Source organism: Rhea pennata, chromosome 14 (genome assembly GCF_028389875.1).
Source record: "Rhea pennata isolate bPtePen1 chromosome 14, bPtePen1.pri, whole genome shotgun sequence".
Classification (NCBI taxonomy): domain Eukaryota; kingdom Metazoa; phylum Chordata; class Aves; order Rheiformes; family Rheidae; genus Rhea; species Rhea pennata.
Genome location: NC_084676.1, coordinates 4,798,985 through 4,816,616, shown reverse-complemented (window position 1 = coordinate 4,816,616; position 17,632 = coordinate 4,798,985). Strand labels below are relative to the sequence as shown.

Here is a 17,632-nt window from a genome sequence, read left to right as displayed (position 1 = left end):
GTGCACTTAAAGTAGACGGTTTTACTTGACAGCCGTAATATTTATTTATTGTGAATTCATTGTATGATTGGGAATATTCTGCTGTTATGTTGTGATTCTGTTTGGCTTTAAGATCAGTGGAAATAGGAACCATGCTCTTCGATACTTTGCAAGGAGTGATGCACATAACTGCAAAGGAACAGAAACTATGAAGTGCTACTTTAATGGCAAAATACTATGACTGCAGTAATACTCTCAATGCATCTGAAAATAATTCGGTGGTTATTTGACAGTTCTGTAGAGAGCTTGCTGGAAATAGTTTGTATATTTCAAAAACATTGCATCAGAAGCAGTTATGGTAGCAGACTTCATAACAGACTTTGCTATGAAGTAATGCTGAAAGAGAGTTTGTATAATAATGCTTGTTCTTGTGTTACTTGCATGGTATTAGTATATTAATTATCTACCAAATAATTTTTAGAGGCTTTTATGCTCTACAAGAGAGACGTGTCATGTCATTAGCTACACGCATCTCGGAATGGTCAGATGGGATTATCCATTTGTGTTTCCTCTAATGATTAGGCTAGTTTCATCAGCTTCTTTTGAGTGACAAGAGGTGTCACAGAAACAATTTTGTGTGCTTAACCATCCTAAGGTATGTTAAATTGGTTTGAAAGCTGCAACACTGATTCTGAACCAACTGACTTGCGAGTTTCAAATTAGCCATGTTGTAACACTAATGGGGATATGACTGTGTATACTAATAGGTATGTGGATTGTGTTTCTTACGATTTCCATATTTTGTGCTAGTTCTTAATATTACACGTTTTGAAAAGAATACTCTAAGATTTTTAGTAAAACTACTGCAGATTACTAGAATCTTGAAAGTACTACTGAACATCTTAGAGGGATTAAAAAACAGTAGAAGTCTGTGTTAATAGTAAGGAGCATGATGAAATAGTGATGCTTTGGTGGGACTGTTTTTTATTTCAGATGCTCTGCTCATGCATTTGCCATGCGTGCTCATTTTTTGTGTCTAAACTAATCTTTGCATAATAATTAAAAAAAGCTTCCTTTTATGGGAAACAAAGATACAGAACCTCAGGAAGAACAAATTCTGATAGTTTATTAGATATTGTCTGGCTGCGATTCAGTGACTGGTTGACTGCACACAGTTTATCTTCTAAACAGTTTCTATTGTGTATTTGTACATCAGTTGAGCTTTGTTCACTGAGAATGGCTTAAACTTAGATATAACTTTTGGTTTGGTCTCGTTTGAGTGTCACTTACCCCTTTTCAGTCTGGATGTGGATGATGGTAGTACAAGAAATGACAGCTGATTTTAAAAGATAGCAGGTGTGTGTATATATATATATGTATAATATTTATTTGTCTGTTCATTGTATTGTATAGAAGTCTAGAACAGTGGGGCTTTGCATGAGATGGAGCAACAAGTTGATGTCGCAATCCTATAGAATATCTGCATTATTTTCCAGTTCTTGTTTTATGATCTGGTTACAGCTCTTGATAGAATTTCTACTGTTGGGAGAATCAGTCTCATGAGTTGCAGATTCCTAGCAGTTCTCAAGATTTATTGCATACGTTTGTGTGGACTTGCATCTTTTGTCCGTGTCCCAGTTGTAAACCTCCTATTCTTTTTTAATTCATGTCAGTGTCATGATTCAGGAATGCTTTTGGGACTGTCCTTCCAAAACTCTTCTTGAACTTCTCAAGAAGAGAAGTATTTAGCTTAATGCTTAATATGAGAATTGTATTGAGTCTTATTGAAATGACAAGAGAATTTTTTGGGGCATATGTTGGTTAGTGAGACGTATCTTTAGCCCAGTCATTTTAAAATTGACTTTAGCATTTTCTTGATAATAACCATGAAACTAGTTTCCACCGGTGATTTCTGAAACCTCATGTGGAAGATGGAAGCTGCTTTTATAGTGTTGTTTTTAAAACACATCACCTTGAAACCTGAAATATTTTCTTTTAAAAGCAACTCTAGACCCATGTCTAGGCTTAAGTATTCAAGAACTTACCTAGAGCTTTCTGTAATAACTTTTTGAATTAGTGGCTTACTGTAGACTTAACTAAACCATTTATTTTATCTTGTTGCAATTTAAATTACCTTATACTGAATTTAAGATAGTTAAATGATAAAGAATTGTGTTCTGTTGTGTTCCCTGTTTACAGTGGCTTGACACTTACTATGATCTCTAGCAATATTTCAAAAGTAAAAAGCACATTTGCTTGCAGTTAATCAATTCAGTCTGTTCAGTTCAAGTATCTACAGACTTCAGGATTCAGTGAAAAAATGCTCCTATTTTGACTTTTTTAAAAAATTTGATTTGGTTTTATGATTTGCCAGTGTAAAGCTGAATGTATGATCTATTCTGTGTTATAGTTCATACAAACAAATGATACAAAAGCAAGGCAAGCAATAAACTACTGTTTTGGATTAAAAGAAAATATATAATTTCAGCATTCATGTGCTGAATCGATCCTAATACCTAGAAGAAAAGATAGTAAGCTTCTATAAACCTGTATTACTGAGGTTTGTTCTAGTTCCTTTCAGGTTGCCAGTGTAAATTACAGGCGGTACAAGCCTAATAGTAGAATTATGTGAGCAATGGAAGACTTCATGTTACCATATCATAGATCTCGGCAACATGTTAATAGATACTTCACATTCTCAAATTGCATAATGAAATAAAACTCTATTACCTTTGTAATTCTCATAATCTGGACCAAGAAGAGACTAGTGAGACTATAACTTCATTTTCTTTTTCTCTTTGCTGAAGGTGAATTTATAGCAGAATGAAAAAGTAATTGCTGTAATTGTTGGAAAGCTTTTTCTTCAGTTGGTAGTTAGTCTCTGCTGCCATCATGAACTATAGCTTTTGCCAAAGATTTTTGCACAATAACATAAAATTAATACTATGGTGAGATTTTGAGATAAGCACAAATGTATATGGCAAGAAGGCATTCTGATTTTCACTTGAAATAAGGATGGAAAAGATATCTGATCTGTTCTAGAGAAGTAATTATCCGCAGAGGAGGTTCTTCTTGATAGTGAATAGTTGCACTGCATCCAGATGCAGGTTTGAATTTCTCTACTGTGCATGACGTATTGAAACAGGAAGGTGGGAATGAAGAAATAAGACTGATGTCCTGCTCCAGATCTTTATTGAAGTGGCCAGGTTCTCCTTTTTGATCAATCATGTAGAACTTCAACAAAAATATTTTTAAATCCATGAGGTGTATTTTTAACTTGAATTCGTTACTGCTTTTGGCCAAAAAGTATGGCATATCCTTTTGGCTGTGTGAAGTATTTGAGAAATACACCCTGATTAGTGGAAAAATTTAACTACAGGCCATTTTGTTGACATAAAAACCCTTGTGGGAGGTTCATAATATCCAAAGATAAGTTAAGAAAAATGCACCCAGTGGATGTTTAACATGTTTAACATTTTTGCTTTTTACTGTAAGCTTTTTCAATATATTTATTTTCAAAAGCTATTATAGAGGCTACACACTTTGAATCTATGAAGGAACTTTATGGACCCTGACTTGTGCAAGTTAATGTCTTCTGGGATATTTACCTTAAATGTTGATGATGATTTTGAGCTTGAAGATTACCTCTTGAGTATTCTTGTCTGTGTGAGAATAGCAATGTTTGTCTTTTTTCTTAGTTTTGTCATCTTTCAGTATTCTTTTAGATTGTCAAAATACAGTTAAGAAGTGGATGGGATAAGAATTATCTTCAAGCAGTTCAACTGCAAAATATTGGCTACGGAGATGACATTGCGTGCTGTCCTCCAGAAAGTGTCTTTATGATAGAGATACATGACACTTATCACTTCTGCTTACCTCATGGCACATTTCTGGGACAGAATTGATGCAAAGGATATCCAAGAGTTCCTGCTTCAACTGATGCTTTACACTTTTGCATGATAAAGACATTTTTACTCTGAGCCAATTTTGGAAGCCCTTCTTTGAACCACTTCATATTTAGGGGTGTTTAGGTTCCTCTGCATACCCTCAGCATAGGAGCCCTTCTGTGACAAGTATTCTGTGACAAAATTTATGTTAAAGTGTAAACTTTGAACCTGAAGGAAAAAGCCCAAATTAGTTTGGTTTGTGCATGTTTCAGTGGTGTTCTCTATGTTATATGCTGCATACAGAGAGAAACCTACAATGTTAACGCACTCTGTTTAACAATTTAGGTTGCTGCTCTGAAGTACATACCATCAGTTCTTCATGATGTTGAAACTGTCTTTGATGCCAAGTTACTGAGGTAAGCTGCTTTTGTTTAGTAGATGTATCAGACAGTGTCTCCAATGCTATTCGGATTCTCAGGCAGAATAAATTATTATTGATCAGTTCAAGTCAATAGAGCTATGATGGTTTATACAAATCCAGACAAGGATCCTTTATCCAAAAAAGGATACAAATCCTTTTTTTTTTATAATTTATTTCTCTTCAAAGATATCTTTCAAACTTGCTATTGATTTTTTGTCAATGTGACATAGGACACAAATTTAAATCTTAGAAATAAAAAATATTTAGAAGTATATATTCTTTTTCTCTTGCTATCTTTCTTATTAACATATGATGAATTAATCTTTATATTTGTGACTTTTTTTCCTGTATGTGCAGCCAGCTACTATATGAGTTTTACACTTGCATTCCACCAGTGAAACTACAGAAGCAGAAAGTGCAGTCCATGAAGGAAATAGTACGCAGCAACCTTTTTAAAAAACAAGGTAAATGTAAAATGTCTTTAGAATTTAATTTAAATAGATATGAAAATGTTGACTGACTTTAGTGTAATTAGTGTTTTGAAATTGAGTAGATCAAAGGTTGAGAGAGTGTGAATTTTGGAAGTCCTACCCCTGAAGAAGATTGACCACATCCTGGAAAATGACTAGAGTGCAAAAGCGTGGTTGCAAGAATAGCTGGGTCTCAGAGAAGCAGTTTTATGTGTACTTCCTATGATAGAGTATTTCAATAGATGGATCTATATGTATCCTTTCAATCCATTTGTAAGCTGTATAGTAAAATAGGAGCATAAAATGAGACCTTGTGAAGGCAGCTTATGTTATGCTTCATTATGAGGTCTATGCTTGGGCAGAGGAGAAAATTCTGATAGTGCAGCTGTAGTGTAGTACAGCTCCAGTGCAGCCTCCGTGCCCTTTAAGGGAAGCAGAATTTTTCACAACTTCTACTGCAGCTTGGCAGAATCAACCCACTGAGGAACAAGCTCTGAGGAACAGATGAAACTAGTTAATTTTCCAATAGATATAATTTAGTATTCACAATTTTTTGGATGGTTTGCTGTATTTAGAAGTACAATCTGATATATCATTGTGTTAGCAGTTACAGTTCCTGCTGCTGCTAAGGTCGGAAGTGCCTGTCTTAAGTTTTATCTCTGCTTCTTGTGGCAAAAGGCATTTAGACTAGAAGAAAAAAATATTCTCTTATAAATTTGAAAGACTTATGGATTAAAATAACACTCTCCTGAACACTTGAACTGACTAGAATTCAATCAGTTACCTTGACTGGAATTAACACTAAAAAAAAAAAATTACCTAATGCAAGCTCTAATCACCAGCTTTTTGTACAGCAGTAATGATTTTCTGTGCAGACTGTAACTATATAAGATGCCAGTCCAAACTGCCAGGCAGTGAAAGCTGCAGTTCGTCTCCAGTAAACCTGCATTATCTGTAAGAACAATCAGAGATTTAAAGCACCTGTGTAAATCTAGTTCTAACAGTACTGCAGTTATAACTTTTTCTATTCCGTCTTTTGTGTACTGTTATGCTTTTTCTATAGGGTGAAATTAGTTTCCAGTCAAATACTTCCTTTGCTGGAAGTTAAACTTAACTTTGAAGAGTCTGAGACAGAATGATTAAAAGTTGGAGAGTCAGTCAACACTGCTGTGATATAACAATAGTTTTATGTATATATGTATATATATATTTTTTTCCTTTAAGAGCTTGTCTTACGGAAGTGCATTTCTGTTGATTTGTGCATCAGGTTGTATAATAAGGAACAAAGCCCTGATAAAGATTCGGAAGCAAAATTGAGGTTATTGTATGCTTTGCAGTTATATAAACTTACATGTTAGTCATATTGATATAAGTGACATTTAATTCCTTTCTTTTATATCTGTCTATGCTCTAGAAGAGAAAAGAGTTATTTTCTGAGGGATGGGGCTCTGTGCAGTGTTGTATGTGAGTGGAAGAACAAGTTGCTTGATAGTATAAGGTAGCAGTTTTAATAAAAGGAAGAGTGCACCAGCCAACATAATAGTTGTGTGGCATTTTTCTTTACTGAGAGAAGAGAATATGCTTAGTGTTGCTCCAGCATGTCTCTGACCCTTCACTTGCTGTTGACAGCACTGAAACCTTACTTTGTCGCATAGTTTATGCAGCTAGTAAGGGTGTGGTCCTACTGCTGGTATCAGTTGCAGAGTTTTTCTTCCCTGTTTCATGGAAATTTGCATGGAAATTAGCGTACTGAATTTGGTGGTTGTTGTTATTATCACTTCTGAAATACATTGTATCAAAATTCTAGTAATTTTGAGTTTACAAGCTAACTTCAAAGTGCTGGGCTTGGGGGAGCCCTGCTAGGTTGGTAGAAGGATACAGGAGTGTCTCAGGCAGCACGCAGGCTGGAACTTCTATGCTTCTACTCTAACACACTAGGCAGCCAACAGCATTGCTGTTTCCAAATCACAAACATGGTAGTGTCTAGGTGTCTTGGGTACGGCATTTATTCTTTTTTCTTTGGGGGGTGATGATTGTAACTTCCCACTGTGTCCTAATGCTGCTAATGGCAGAAAGTCAGTCTTCAAATAAATGCAAGGTGTTCTTATATCTGTGTGATATTTTAGTTATTTTCATTTTCTTTTTGCTTTCGTATTACTTGGAGTTAGCCAGCAAATTGTAATTAACGTAGGAAAAGTCTATAACATGTTTATTTGCAGGCACAGGAAAATGTGAAAGCACTGATACACAATTATGTATTTCTGATTTTATAGTAGTATTAAAAAGTTTTTGTACTGTGCTGTTGTAATGCTGTGCAGAATAAACAAGAAACAAGAACTTTGCCTTGTATGTTGCTGTGATTTATGAAAAGAAAGAAAACCTCAAAAGCTACCTTTTAGTACAGTAAATGCAATTGATTCTCAAATTATTTCTATAGAAAATGAACTGTGTTTATAGGGTATTGACACAAATTCCTGATTCGTTACTTCAAGCAACGAGATGGCAAGTTCTTTATGAGAATGAAAGCATATGTAGTGTAGCACAAAACAGGATGCAGCATAATTAAGGTAAGACTGTCAGCAGTATCATTAACTAAAGTTGACATTCATCTAGAGAAGGTAATAGGTTTCTATCATAAATATGAAATACATTCAACTACATTGCCAATTACAGTAGAGTCTCTTAATTTGTGTGTTTCAGATTATCCACTTTTTCTTCCAGGCTCTAGTGTTTAGTCTCTTTCTTTTCTAGTTCATTAAAGTTCCAGTTAGGTTCATTTATTTCCATTCCCAATGGTATTATCTGTACTCCTTATAATTTAATTAGGTTTCGTATGTTGGTATTTCTTTTCGTTCACCGATTGATGTTCACAGCGTTTTCTAAGGAAGTGGCATTGGGGGAATGCAACTGAAAATGTGTTTAAAAAAAAACCCAAACCACTATTGTTTTTTAATAAATTACATGTGAACCTGAAGTTGGAATCTGATAAGCTCTGAGGTGAAACTGCGTTTTCTGGTACTTAGTTCCAGGTATCTACAGTATCACTGTAGGTACTTTAGAACAGAGTGCTTTTATCAACTAGATATGCAATTAGTGCTGCAGTAACCGATCCTCAAAAGCACCACAGTGTTATGGCAGTTCAACAAGCTTTTAGATTTCACTGACAATTTTTTGGTGAGGCATTAATATCTTGTTCCCGCTCTATATTCCTACAAAGAAAGACGTAGTGATTCAGATGTTTCAGTGGTTCAATGCATCTGTCCCAGGGAAGATTGATGCTTTCAATTGCTTGTGGACTTTACAGTGAAAATCTAGGAACATTCTTGCATGATGTGTGAGCACATGGACAGATATTTATCCAGATTGTTTTCAAATGTTCTTTTTTGATCAGAAAATGGAATATTTAATTCCATTTCTGGTACTTTCCTTCTAGACCCCTTCAAACAATTCCTGTTTTACAGGAACCTTGATTTTTAAGTTGTCCATGGAATATTCACTGGCATAATTATGTTGAAGTTTATAAATCAGTTGGCTTTGGGAGGACTGTTTTGGGGTATGAAATGAAATGCTTGAAAAGGAAAGCATTTAATAAATGCTTCAAAGCAGTTATATAAAGTGTGTATTCACATTGTCATGTTTGACCTAGTACTCTCTAGAAGTCCAGTCCTGATTAGGAGTTTGATTGTGCTGCAGCAGAACACTGTGAGACAAGCTCCTCCAAAGAATACAAACTAAGTAGGTCACACAGATGGTCACTAGCCGGGGTGAGAATAGAACTTCAGTCTCTTGGCTCTAAATCCAGGGCCTCTGCTCGCTGTAGCTGTAGACATAGTTACTACATGCTCAGCATATGCAAACCACTTGCTGATTTCTGCAAGAACATATGCAAAAGGCATATGTTAACACCAGGGGTTAAATTGCAAGTCAAGACAAAAAGAATTTCTGCATTTTTTTAAATCAATAGAATATTCTAATTCTTTTATTTTGCTGCTTGAAATCCCCTAAAATTTTTTGTGTTGACCCCTCTGAATTTTTCTTTCTTTTTTACTCTAAAAAAAACCCCCAAAATCAAAAAAAACCTGCCACAATGGGTCAAGACTAATAAAAAGATACCAGTGGCACATACTCCTCCATAAAACAGGAGAAACTTCTTATATTGATGATCTAGGAGAGCAAAGATGTGAGTCAGATCTGAGATTCATCTCTTAATAAACAATACACTTGTGTTTGCTTAATTTTTGAGATTCAGCTGAGGAAAATTGTCAATTGACTGGTCCCACGCTATCAGTGTTGTACGTGGTGTTAATTATTGCATCTTTTAAATCCAATTATGATCTTAAAATAATATTAAATTTAAGCAGTCACAGTAGCTTGAAATAAAATAGGTAAATTATGAAATTTGTAGTAAATACCACATTGCTCTGCCTGTAGTTTTAATTGGCAGCCAGAACCATAAATTATGCCTGTATTCAGTGCCTAAATCCACATTTTTCAAGGATTTTTCAAGAATCTAAATGGTTAAAGTATAATGTGCTTCAGTAGCTACTAGTGAGCGTTAGGTTTAATACAGATGAGTAGATCTGACAATTGTATGAAAGATAAGTTACATCACTGCTAATGAAAAAAATGTAAATTAATGGAGATTAATGTGATAAATAGTGCAGCAGTTAAGTCGCATGTAGTACTAATGGCAGAGGCATTAGTTTCTGCATCACTATGTGTAGATCAAAAGCCCTGTGTAACAAATACCCATTGGCACGTTTGTCAGGATCGGATAGGTGTATGTTAGAATTGGACCTAGGCAGTTTGTTTCTTTGTGTAGGATGAAGGAGTATTACACTTATTACAACAGAATGTACAATAAATAAGAAGTTTATTTCAATAACAAATTCTTTCTTTCCAGTATATATGTATTCCTCTAGTATGAGTGAAAATATTTTTGAACTGTGAAGTTCAAGCAGGGGAAAGTACAACCTGTAAAGCTTGTCCCTCTCATTTTTCAGAAATGGAAGTATTTGCTTGCACTTCTAACAACAAAGTAATGGCACCACATTAGCGTGCTTGGCAAGTATGAGGAGAAGGTGTTACCTTGTCTCACGTGGCTTGAATTTGAATGCAACCAGGTTTTGCAACACTAGCTTTTCATACAGGAGAGCCTTAGCAATGTAGGATTGTCTGATGACATAATGAATTATCCTTTTATGTCTTTTAAATCTTTCTTTATGAAGATTTGAATTTATTACATATGGGGCATGATATATCAGGAAATGCAGGTTTGTCTTACAGAAACTGTGTAATACCTAGGTTGCATAAGGAGTGCGTATGCTTTGGTCTCTTTTCTTTTTAAGCACTCAGACTGTAAGTACATGTTGTGCTTTCAGAGAAGTACAAGTCAGGGTCAACTAATGGAGGTAATCAGAGTAAAAGTGTCAGAATGATTAGAGTCATGTCTGTGTTTTCTTCTGTGTAACCCAGTTAACAATTTGGAAGTATATTGTGTTTGCCTTCAAAACTTTCAAGATAGTTGGGTTGAAAAAATGGTAAAATTCTAGTGATTTCTAATTAAGCCTCTTGCCATTTAGTTGTTATTATTTTAACTAGTTTTAACTGTTATTAATATCTTAGGTTGCACTGGTAGTGATACGAGCTCCTCCAGCCTAACTCTTTTTCATTTTCTGCCATTGTTTTCTTGCTTTAAGGTTCAGCATAACTTCCCAAAATTTTAAAATGTTTGAATGTAGGGGTTTGTTAATGCCTTTGACTCCCCCTTTTTTAACTTCTGGGAAGCTGAAAATGGCCACTGTTCATAAAAATTGTCTCTAGATTGAAATACAAGTTCAGTCTTTTCTGTGGATTCATTCTTGAATTGTATTAACTTCAAAAAGAAAAAAAATCATCTAAGGAACATTAAGTTTTTTTTTTTTTTTATTCCTTCCTTTACAATATGCATGAGTGTTTTTAGGACTACATTAACTTTGAAGCATTCCTTCTCAAATCCTTTAGTTACTTTATGTGAATTTTATTCTTGCAAGATTTTGATATGAATAGGGATGATATATGCATGTGTTAAGGTATCTGCATACATTTGTAGTGGTACATGTGAATGAAAGCTGTTAGTTTCTCCTGTTTTACGGAGGAGTATGTGCCACTGGTGTCTTTTCATTAGTCTTGACCCATTGTGGCAGTTTTTTGTTACAGTAAAAAAGGAAAAAAAAATAACCAACCAAAAAACCCCCAAACAAACAACTTTTCTGTTTCCTCTATGGGGAATATTTGTATCAAATTAGCGTGAAATTAAGATGCTAATGAAATTTTTTAATGGTGAACTTAGAATAAGTTCATATCCAGAAATTCATCTGTTAACAGCTACTTTAAGTGGAAAACAAAACAAATGTCATAGAAGTTCATGTAAAACTACTGCTTAATTTAGAAAAATCTTGTGTGTGTGTTTGTATGTATATATAAAAAGAAACAGAGGAAACCGGTTAGCTGGAAACCATCAATACACTATTTCCTGTATCCAGATGCAAGGCAGAACAGACGTGCTGACTGCATTTGTTGCAGGCTGAGAGACTATCAAGTTCGCAAACCATACGGCATCTGAAGAGCGGTGGTGTGCTGTGACTGTTAACACTGTACCTGGTCTGCGTGTAACCTCGCTTGCTGACGTTTGCTTTGAGCGGTCAGCCTCGGTGTTGCATGCCATCTCTGCGGGGTTCGCTGTTGCGGTTCTCCTTCTCGTGTCACAACTAGATTCCAGGAGAGAGAAATCTGTGGCTTCCAGTGCTGCTGGAGAGCCTGTTGGTCACCTATGGAACTTCCCCTTCCTGTGGCTTTTACTTTTACTTTTTACTGAAATTTGAATGTAGATGTACCAACTGAAATGCATACGATTTTTCTGCACCACTGTTGCATGCAGAGCAAAATTATACAGTGAATAACAAGGAGGAAGACATTTAATAGAAAGACGCCTGTAGTTGTGAGCAGGTCTCCTCCTTTGTGAAGGCACACGGAGCTTTAATGGTGCGCTGACTGTCGTGAGAAGTCTCTCCTTGTTGAAAGAATGTTGTTTGCTGATTTTATTTTTAAAGCTTTGCTCCAAATCTGTATTGAGATGACTCCAATGTCCTTATTAAATTGGCATGCCAGTTTTTAAGTGGGCACGAGGCCATCCTGACAGATGGATATGACTACAGGCATACCAGGGGATCAAGAGTAGTGCTCCCTTAGGGAGACAAAAGTGATGTTAAATCTTTATTGCCATTTTGGCTGCACATATGAGGCACTTGAGAATGAAGCCTGCCTTGTGGTGTTCTCTTTTTTTCTTCCCCTCTCCCCCCTCTCTTTTCTGAAGGAGACCCAAATGTCTTTTCTAATGATTCTGTTGCATTAATGATATATAAGTATTTGAGTTTCACTTACCTGATATAGAAGTCATCATTGGGTATCTTCTGGAAATCTCATTCACCTGGAGGTAGATAAGGAGAGTAGAGAAATTAGGAAATTATATGCAACTGTGCTTAATCTTTTACCAGAATGTATCTGCCTGGCTGTGTTCAGGAAGATACTGCCAGGAAACTTCCTTGAGAGGCATGATGGAATTTGCAGCTGATAAATTCATAAGGAAATACGTATTTCTTTTGATATGTGTTAATGAAATAAATTTGAATTGTTCAAGGTATGGTGCTGACGTTTTATGTGCCCCAATACAGTTTGGGACAGGACATGGTTTTTTGTTGTGTGCCTTCCAGGTTCTAGGAAAGGCAAGTAGTGGAGCAGTTGCTTTATCATGGATTTTAACATCAAGGAAGAATGTATCTCTGTGCTGGAAATTCTTATTACGTTGCTTATCAAGCAAAGAAGTAAGTGGTGCTTAAGCTTGAAGCGCTTTCCTTCCTTCCCCCTCACCTGTGTCAGGCTTGCTTTCTTTAGGGAGGGGGCTTTTTCTTAATGAATCCATGTCAGCAGATACCACAACAGAAATTTCTCCTTTGGCTCCTTTCTCCATTGCTGTAACTTTTTCTGTAATTTTCCTAGTTACTACTCCCTTTTTCTAGCCAGTAAGTTGTTGATGCGCAAATACGCACTTTACTCATTTCATGTATTTAAAATGTATTTTCTTCTGTGGTGGTGCTTTAATGATATAAGCAATAGTTAGTACTTGAATAAAATTTTCTTTGTCCTGAGATAAAAAAAGGATGTCATGTGTTATATAACTTTCTAGTGAAATAGTTTTTAATGTAAATATCTCTTTTCTTAAAATAAGAAGGCATGATGACAGTTTGTGTTTTGTGTTTGTAGTTATCCACCTGTAGCCTCAGGCTAAGATTAGGGCTCATTCTGTGCAAATACTAGTCTTTTTCAATTTTTCTGATGCATTTGTTTCTCAAAACATTGTGGAATTGCATCTTCATGTGGGATATCTTTAACTGGTGGGTACTTTAAGGAACCTAACTCTTTCTCTTACTGCAAGACCACTGATTTTGTTTCTGAATAATGCTCTGGAAGTATATTATCTGAGTTCTTCGCTACACAGAAAATGAAGGAAGGCTTCTCTATTGCCTTAAATACCAAGCTTTTTATCTAGTAGCCAGTCATAAATTGCAGCTGTATAGTGTAATCTAAACCCAAATAACTAATACAATAAATAAGGTTTACTTAAAAAAAAAAAAAAAAAAAAAAAAACAACAACAAAAAAAACCTTTCCTCATTATTTACAATTGCAGGGCTTAAAAAAAAAGGAGGGGGTGGGCAGAGTAATGAAGCTAAGGCTATTTAAACAATATTTGAATTTCTGTATAGTTTGGCACTTCAGCATTGTTCACATCTGAAAATTCACTGTAAATAATTGATTAGCTGCATTTGTGAAGTCCTTTTAATAGAATCTACACATATTGAATGTAGACTCTTTTATAATAGGAAGCATAACTGTGAGTCATGAAGCTTGTACAGAAATTAGCTTTTGAAACTGGAGGAAGTCAATTGTACGTTCTGCCTCAGCTGTCCTCTAAGCAAAATAGGAAAGTTTTGTATACGCAAGAAGTTCTGCTTTCTTCATGTTCATGAAATTTGGAATGAGTTCATGTAGAAGAAGAAAAACTATATTAAAAATTTATTTCTTCTACCTTGTGTGTGTGAGAGAGAGAGAGAGATTTAGTCAGCAGTGGGCATTTTACACTCTGGTAGGGAGAATTTTAAATGGCCTCTGGAACTCTGACAGGAAGGAGTTCTAAATTGCTTCAAACAATAACTTCTCTTTAAAGTCTTTCAGTTATAGATCATGATCCTCTATACTGTCCAAGTATTGGTCAAGTGGGTAAAGACTTTATGTATGTAGATGTCACTGGCATGAGAAATGGGATGTGATGTAATTGTTATTAATATACACAGTATAATACCTACCTTGAAGTCCTGACTTTTTCCTGTGTAAGTACAAATTTAAAATGTACTTGAGCTAAAATATAGTATTTCCCTGGGGTAATATCTTTGCTCAGTTTGGTCTCTTACTTTACTTTATTACAGAGCTTTATTTCTGAAAGAAATATAGATTTGTATTAGATTTATTATCCAGTTGCTTCCTTTAAAAGCTACCCAAAGAGAATTTTTTATTTCTGCTAGGTGTCTCATATCTTGGTTTAAACGTTACTGGTTTAAAAATGGAGCTGTATATTGGGGGTTTGGGGGCAATAAATAAATGTTTTTCCTGATAGATGTGAAACTGCAATGTGCGTATAATAGTCCACATTATGAAAGGTGGCTGAGGTCCCACATAAGTTGGTATGACTTTGAACTTTGCTGTTATCAGGGGGCCTGTTAAAATGATTATGTAGACATTGCAGTGACTTTTTTTAAAGTGGAAATGTTGTTTTAATAGATAATGTGATACGTGTTTTAAGAAAGGCAGTTTAGCTGTAAGAAAACAGCTGCCGGTTAAATTTCTTACATAGTGTCATTTAGAATGTCTTATGTCTACAAAAGTGATTGCAGATTAGTTAAAGGTTGGATGTTTGTGTCTAAATGTACCAATTTTTCATGTTATGTTAATTTTAGTGGTTACTGTCCCTGGGGCAGAATGTTAGATTAATAGTTATGAATCTTCCTGTAAAGTAGAGTTTATATACAGCAGATTTAAAGCAGAGAATATTTGTGATCCAAAATACTGCAATGTGTTGATTTACATCTAACTGCACATGGCAGTGATATGTATGCAATGTGCAAATCTATTCTATTATCAGTCATTTGGGTTTGCATGTTGGCTCCACAATACTATGAGAAAGATGAATTCTTTTTTTAGCTTATATATTACTCCTTGTTATAATGAATTATTCCTTCAGCTTATCTAGCATGCAATTAGAGAACCTCCTAAAGGAAGGCAAGGATGAGGTAGAATCAAAAAAAGAGAAACAGAAGTCTTCCTGCCCCTCCCTACTTGCTGCATCGGTATTTTAATACAGGATAAACATACATGAGGCAATGTTTCCTGCCCGTCTTCAGGTGTTGTGTAAGTGCTATGAGGTTGGATCAACAAGAAATATGTTTCAACCATGTGTCTTTAGAGTTACAATTTTAGTTTGGGGCATTGATGTCATCAGTTCTGGTATAGCAAGCCTTGATATTTGAGTCCGATGTGGATGAAAAAATGACAGACCCCCCCCCAAAATACCAAAATTTTAGCTGTGTCTATTTGCATTTGTAGATTGTATATAGAGAGGTATTATCATTCATAATATTCTGAAGGTTTCTATTTCCCTCAGACTCAAGATCCAGCTGTCCCTGTAAATTTCTTGCTGTCTGCTGGCACTTGGTTGTTGCCAGCAACCAGCTGCCTTATCTTCTGTTTCTCAGGATCAGCAATTGCACATTTATACTGCACCCAGCTACCACTAGGCTGTCATTAGTTAAGAGTCTTAACAGTACAGGATCATAGGATAATTCTATTTGTAATAGACTTGAAGTCTGTAGTCCAGCTTCCCACTCAAAGCAGAATTAACTTTCAAACTACGCTAGGATACTCATGGCTCTGCCCAGTCTTGTCTTAAAAACCCCGAAGGATGCAAACTGTGCAGCCTTTCTGGGCAACCTGTTCCACTGCTTCACTCTTATGAGGAATAAGTTTTTTCCTTGCATTCAGTCTGAACTTGTCTTTTTTTCAGATAAGAGTCCATGTTTGCCCACTGGTGAATGCCTGTGTTTTATATATATCAACACACACACACGCACACACACACACACATATATATGTACTTTCTTTGGTCTGGTTCAGTGTAAAATATTAGACGCATGTCATCTTTCATTAACAAACCGAAAATCCACTGCTGTCCACTTAAATTTATTTTGCAACTTTGTTATTGGGTTCTTAGCATTCATCTCACAGAGATGACCTAGAGCTTCTGTCACTGTATGGAGAAGAGTCTGGTACATAAAGCTCTTGACCCAACTCCTGACTTGTAAGAGAAGTGGACATTTATGCTATTGGGTTTTGCAGATGTTTATACTAAAAGGCTTATGCTTTTTTCCACAACCACCATGAAATGGAACTTGCTTAATGACAATAATTATGTCCAAAGGAAAAATATATTCTAAATACATTTGGAATGGTCTAAACCTTCCAAAATGAATTCTTAGCTGGTCATACTTTGAACTATTCCCCCTGAGAATATCCTAGACTGCTGAAGGAGAGTTTCCATAGCTTGCAGTGAAAACAGAGTAAAAGCTTGTTTTCTAGCTTTTCAAAGATGAACAATTATGTTAAGTAATCTGTAGATATGTAGATATATAGAGATAAATATAGTAATCTATATCACAGTTTGTACTTGTTGACTGAATGAAAAAAACGTTTCTTTATCCAAAAAAAAATTTGGTAAGAGACTTCAGCAAGGCTTAAAGGTATTACATGTAATTGTTAACCTTGCTAATGATGCTGTGTTGTTTCAGTTATTGCTGAGAAGCTAATGGCACTGCAATTGTACCATTTATCATCAGCTGCTTTAGAGGTGGTTCATATGAGCTTATCAAGAGTCAAATGTTTAATTTTCAAAACGCATCTCAGTTTCACGAAACTGTGGGGTGTTTGATATCTGTAGCTGATGACTATGAATCTATCAGTATTGACAATTCTTTGGAGAAGAGCTTTTCTCTCTCTGCATCGACAGAGAAAATCCACTCTAAAGCACTTTAGAAATGCTAGTATGCTGTGCTTGGATGCTACAGTAGGTGCTTCAATATGTCCGTGGGGTTACTGCATGACAGACGTCTTGTCTGTGGCTAGCGTTAAGTGCAGGAAGAGAGTCTGTAATTTAGTCACTGCATAAGATTACTCTCGTACCTTGCAAGCAGGGTTATAGAAAATGAGATCAGTATTAACATTATAGCATTACAAAGAGTAGAGGCACCTTTTGAGGCAAGAAATGATTCTGCGCCCTAGATGTGATTACAAGCTCGTGGTTTGGAGTTAATTGAAAATGAATAAAAAACTATTTGAAATACTGCACTTTTAACATATTCCTGGAAATAATTGACATCTGTGCTCATAGTCTGCTGCTTCATCTGCAAAATTCAGAAATTTTTAATAGTTTTTCATTCTTTCTCCTCCTGTCCATAAATATTATTTTGGTGATTCTGAGCCTGTGGCTTCATTTTTAGTAAAATTGGGTGCATTTTTGATGTGGCTTGCACTCTGCTTGTATATTGGTGAGTTAGGATATTATGTGTGTGTGTCCAGGTATTCTAGTGTAACTTCTTTAAAAAAAAAAAAAAAAAAAAAGTCAAATTCTTATTTTTGTTTGCTGAAATTGAGAATTCTAGGGTTTTATTCTGTTATTGGTTTGGAAACTATGATATGTCTTATTAATAGAAAATAGTTTCCAGGTGGTAAT

At 35.4% G+C, this 17,632-nt stretch overlaps 1 protein-coding gene across 1 annotated transcript in view; it reads left to right on the top strand.

Moving 5' to 3' along the window:
- DOCK2 (dedicator of cytokinesis 2) overlaps positions 1-17,632 on the top strand; it is a 196,295-nt gene that overhangs the window by 47,441 nt on the left and 131,222 nt on the right. The window contains exons 24-25 of the mRNA XM_062586956.1: positions 4,212-4,282; positions 4,645-4,751. Coding sequence (XP_062442940.1) covers positions 4,212-4,282; positions 4,645-4,751 — 178 coding nt within the window. The remainder of the gene's footprint in view (positions 1-4,211; positions 4,283-4,644; positions 4,752-17,632) is intronic.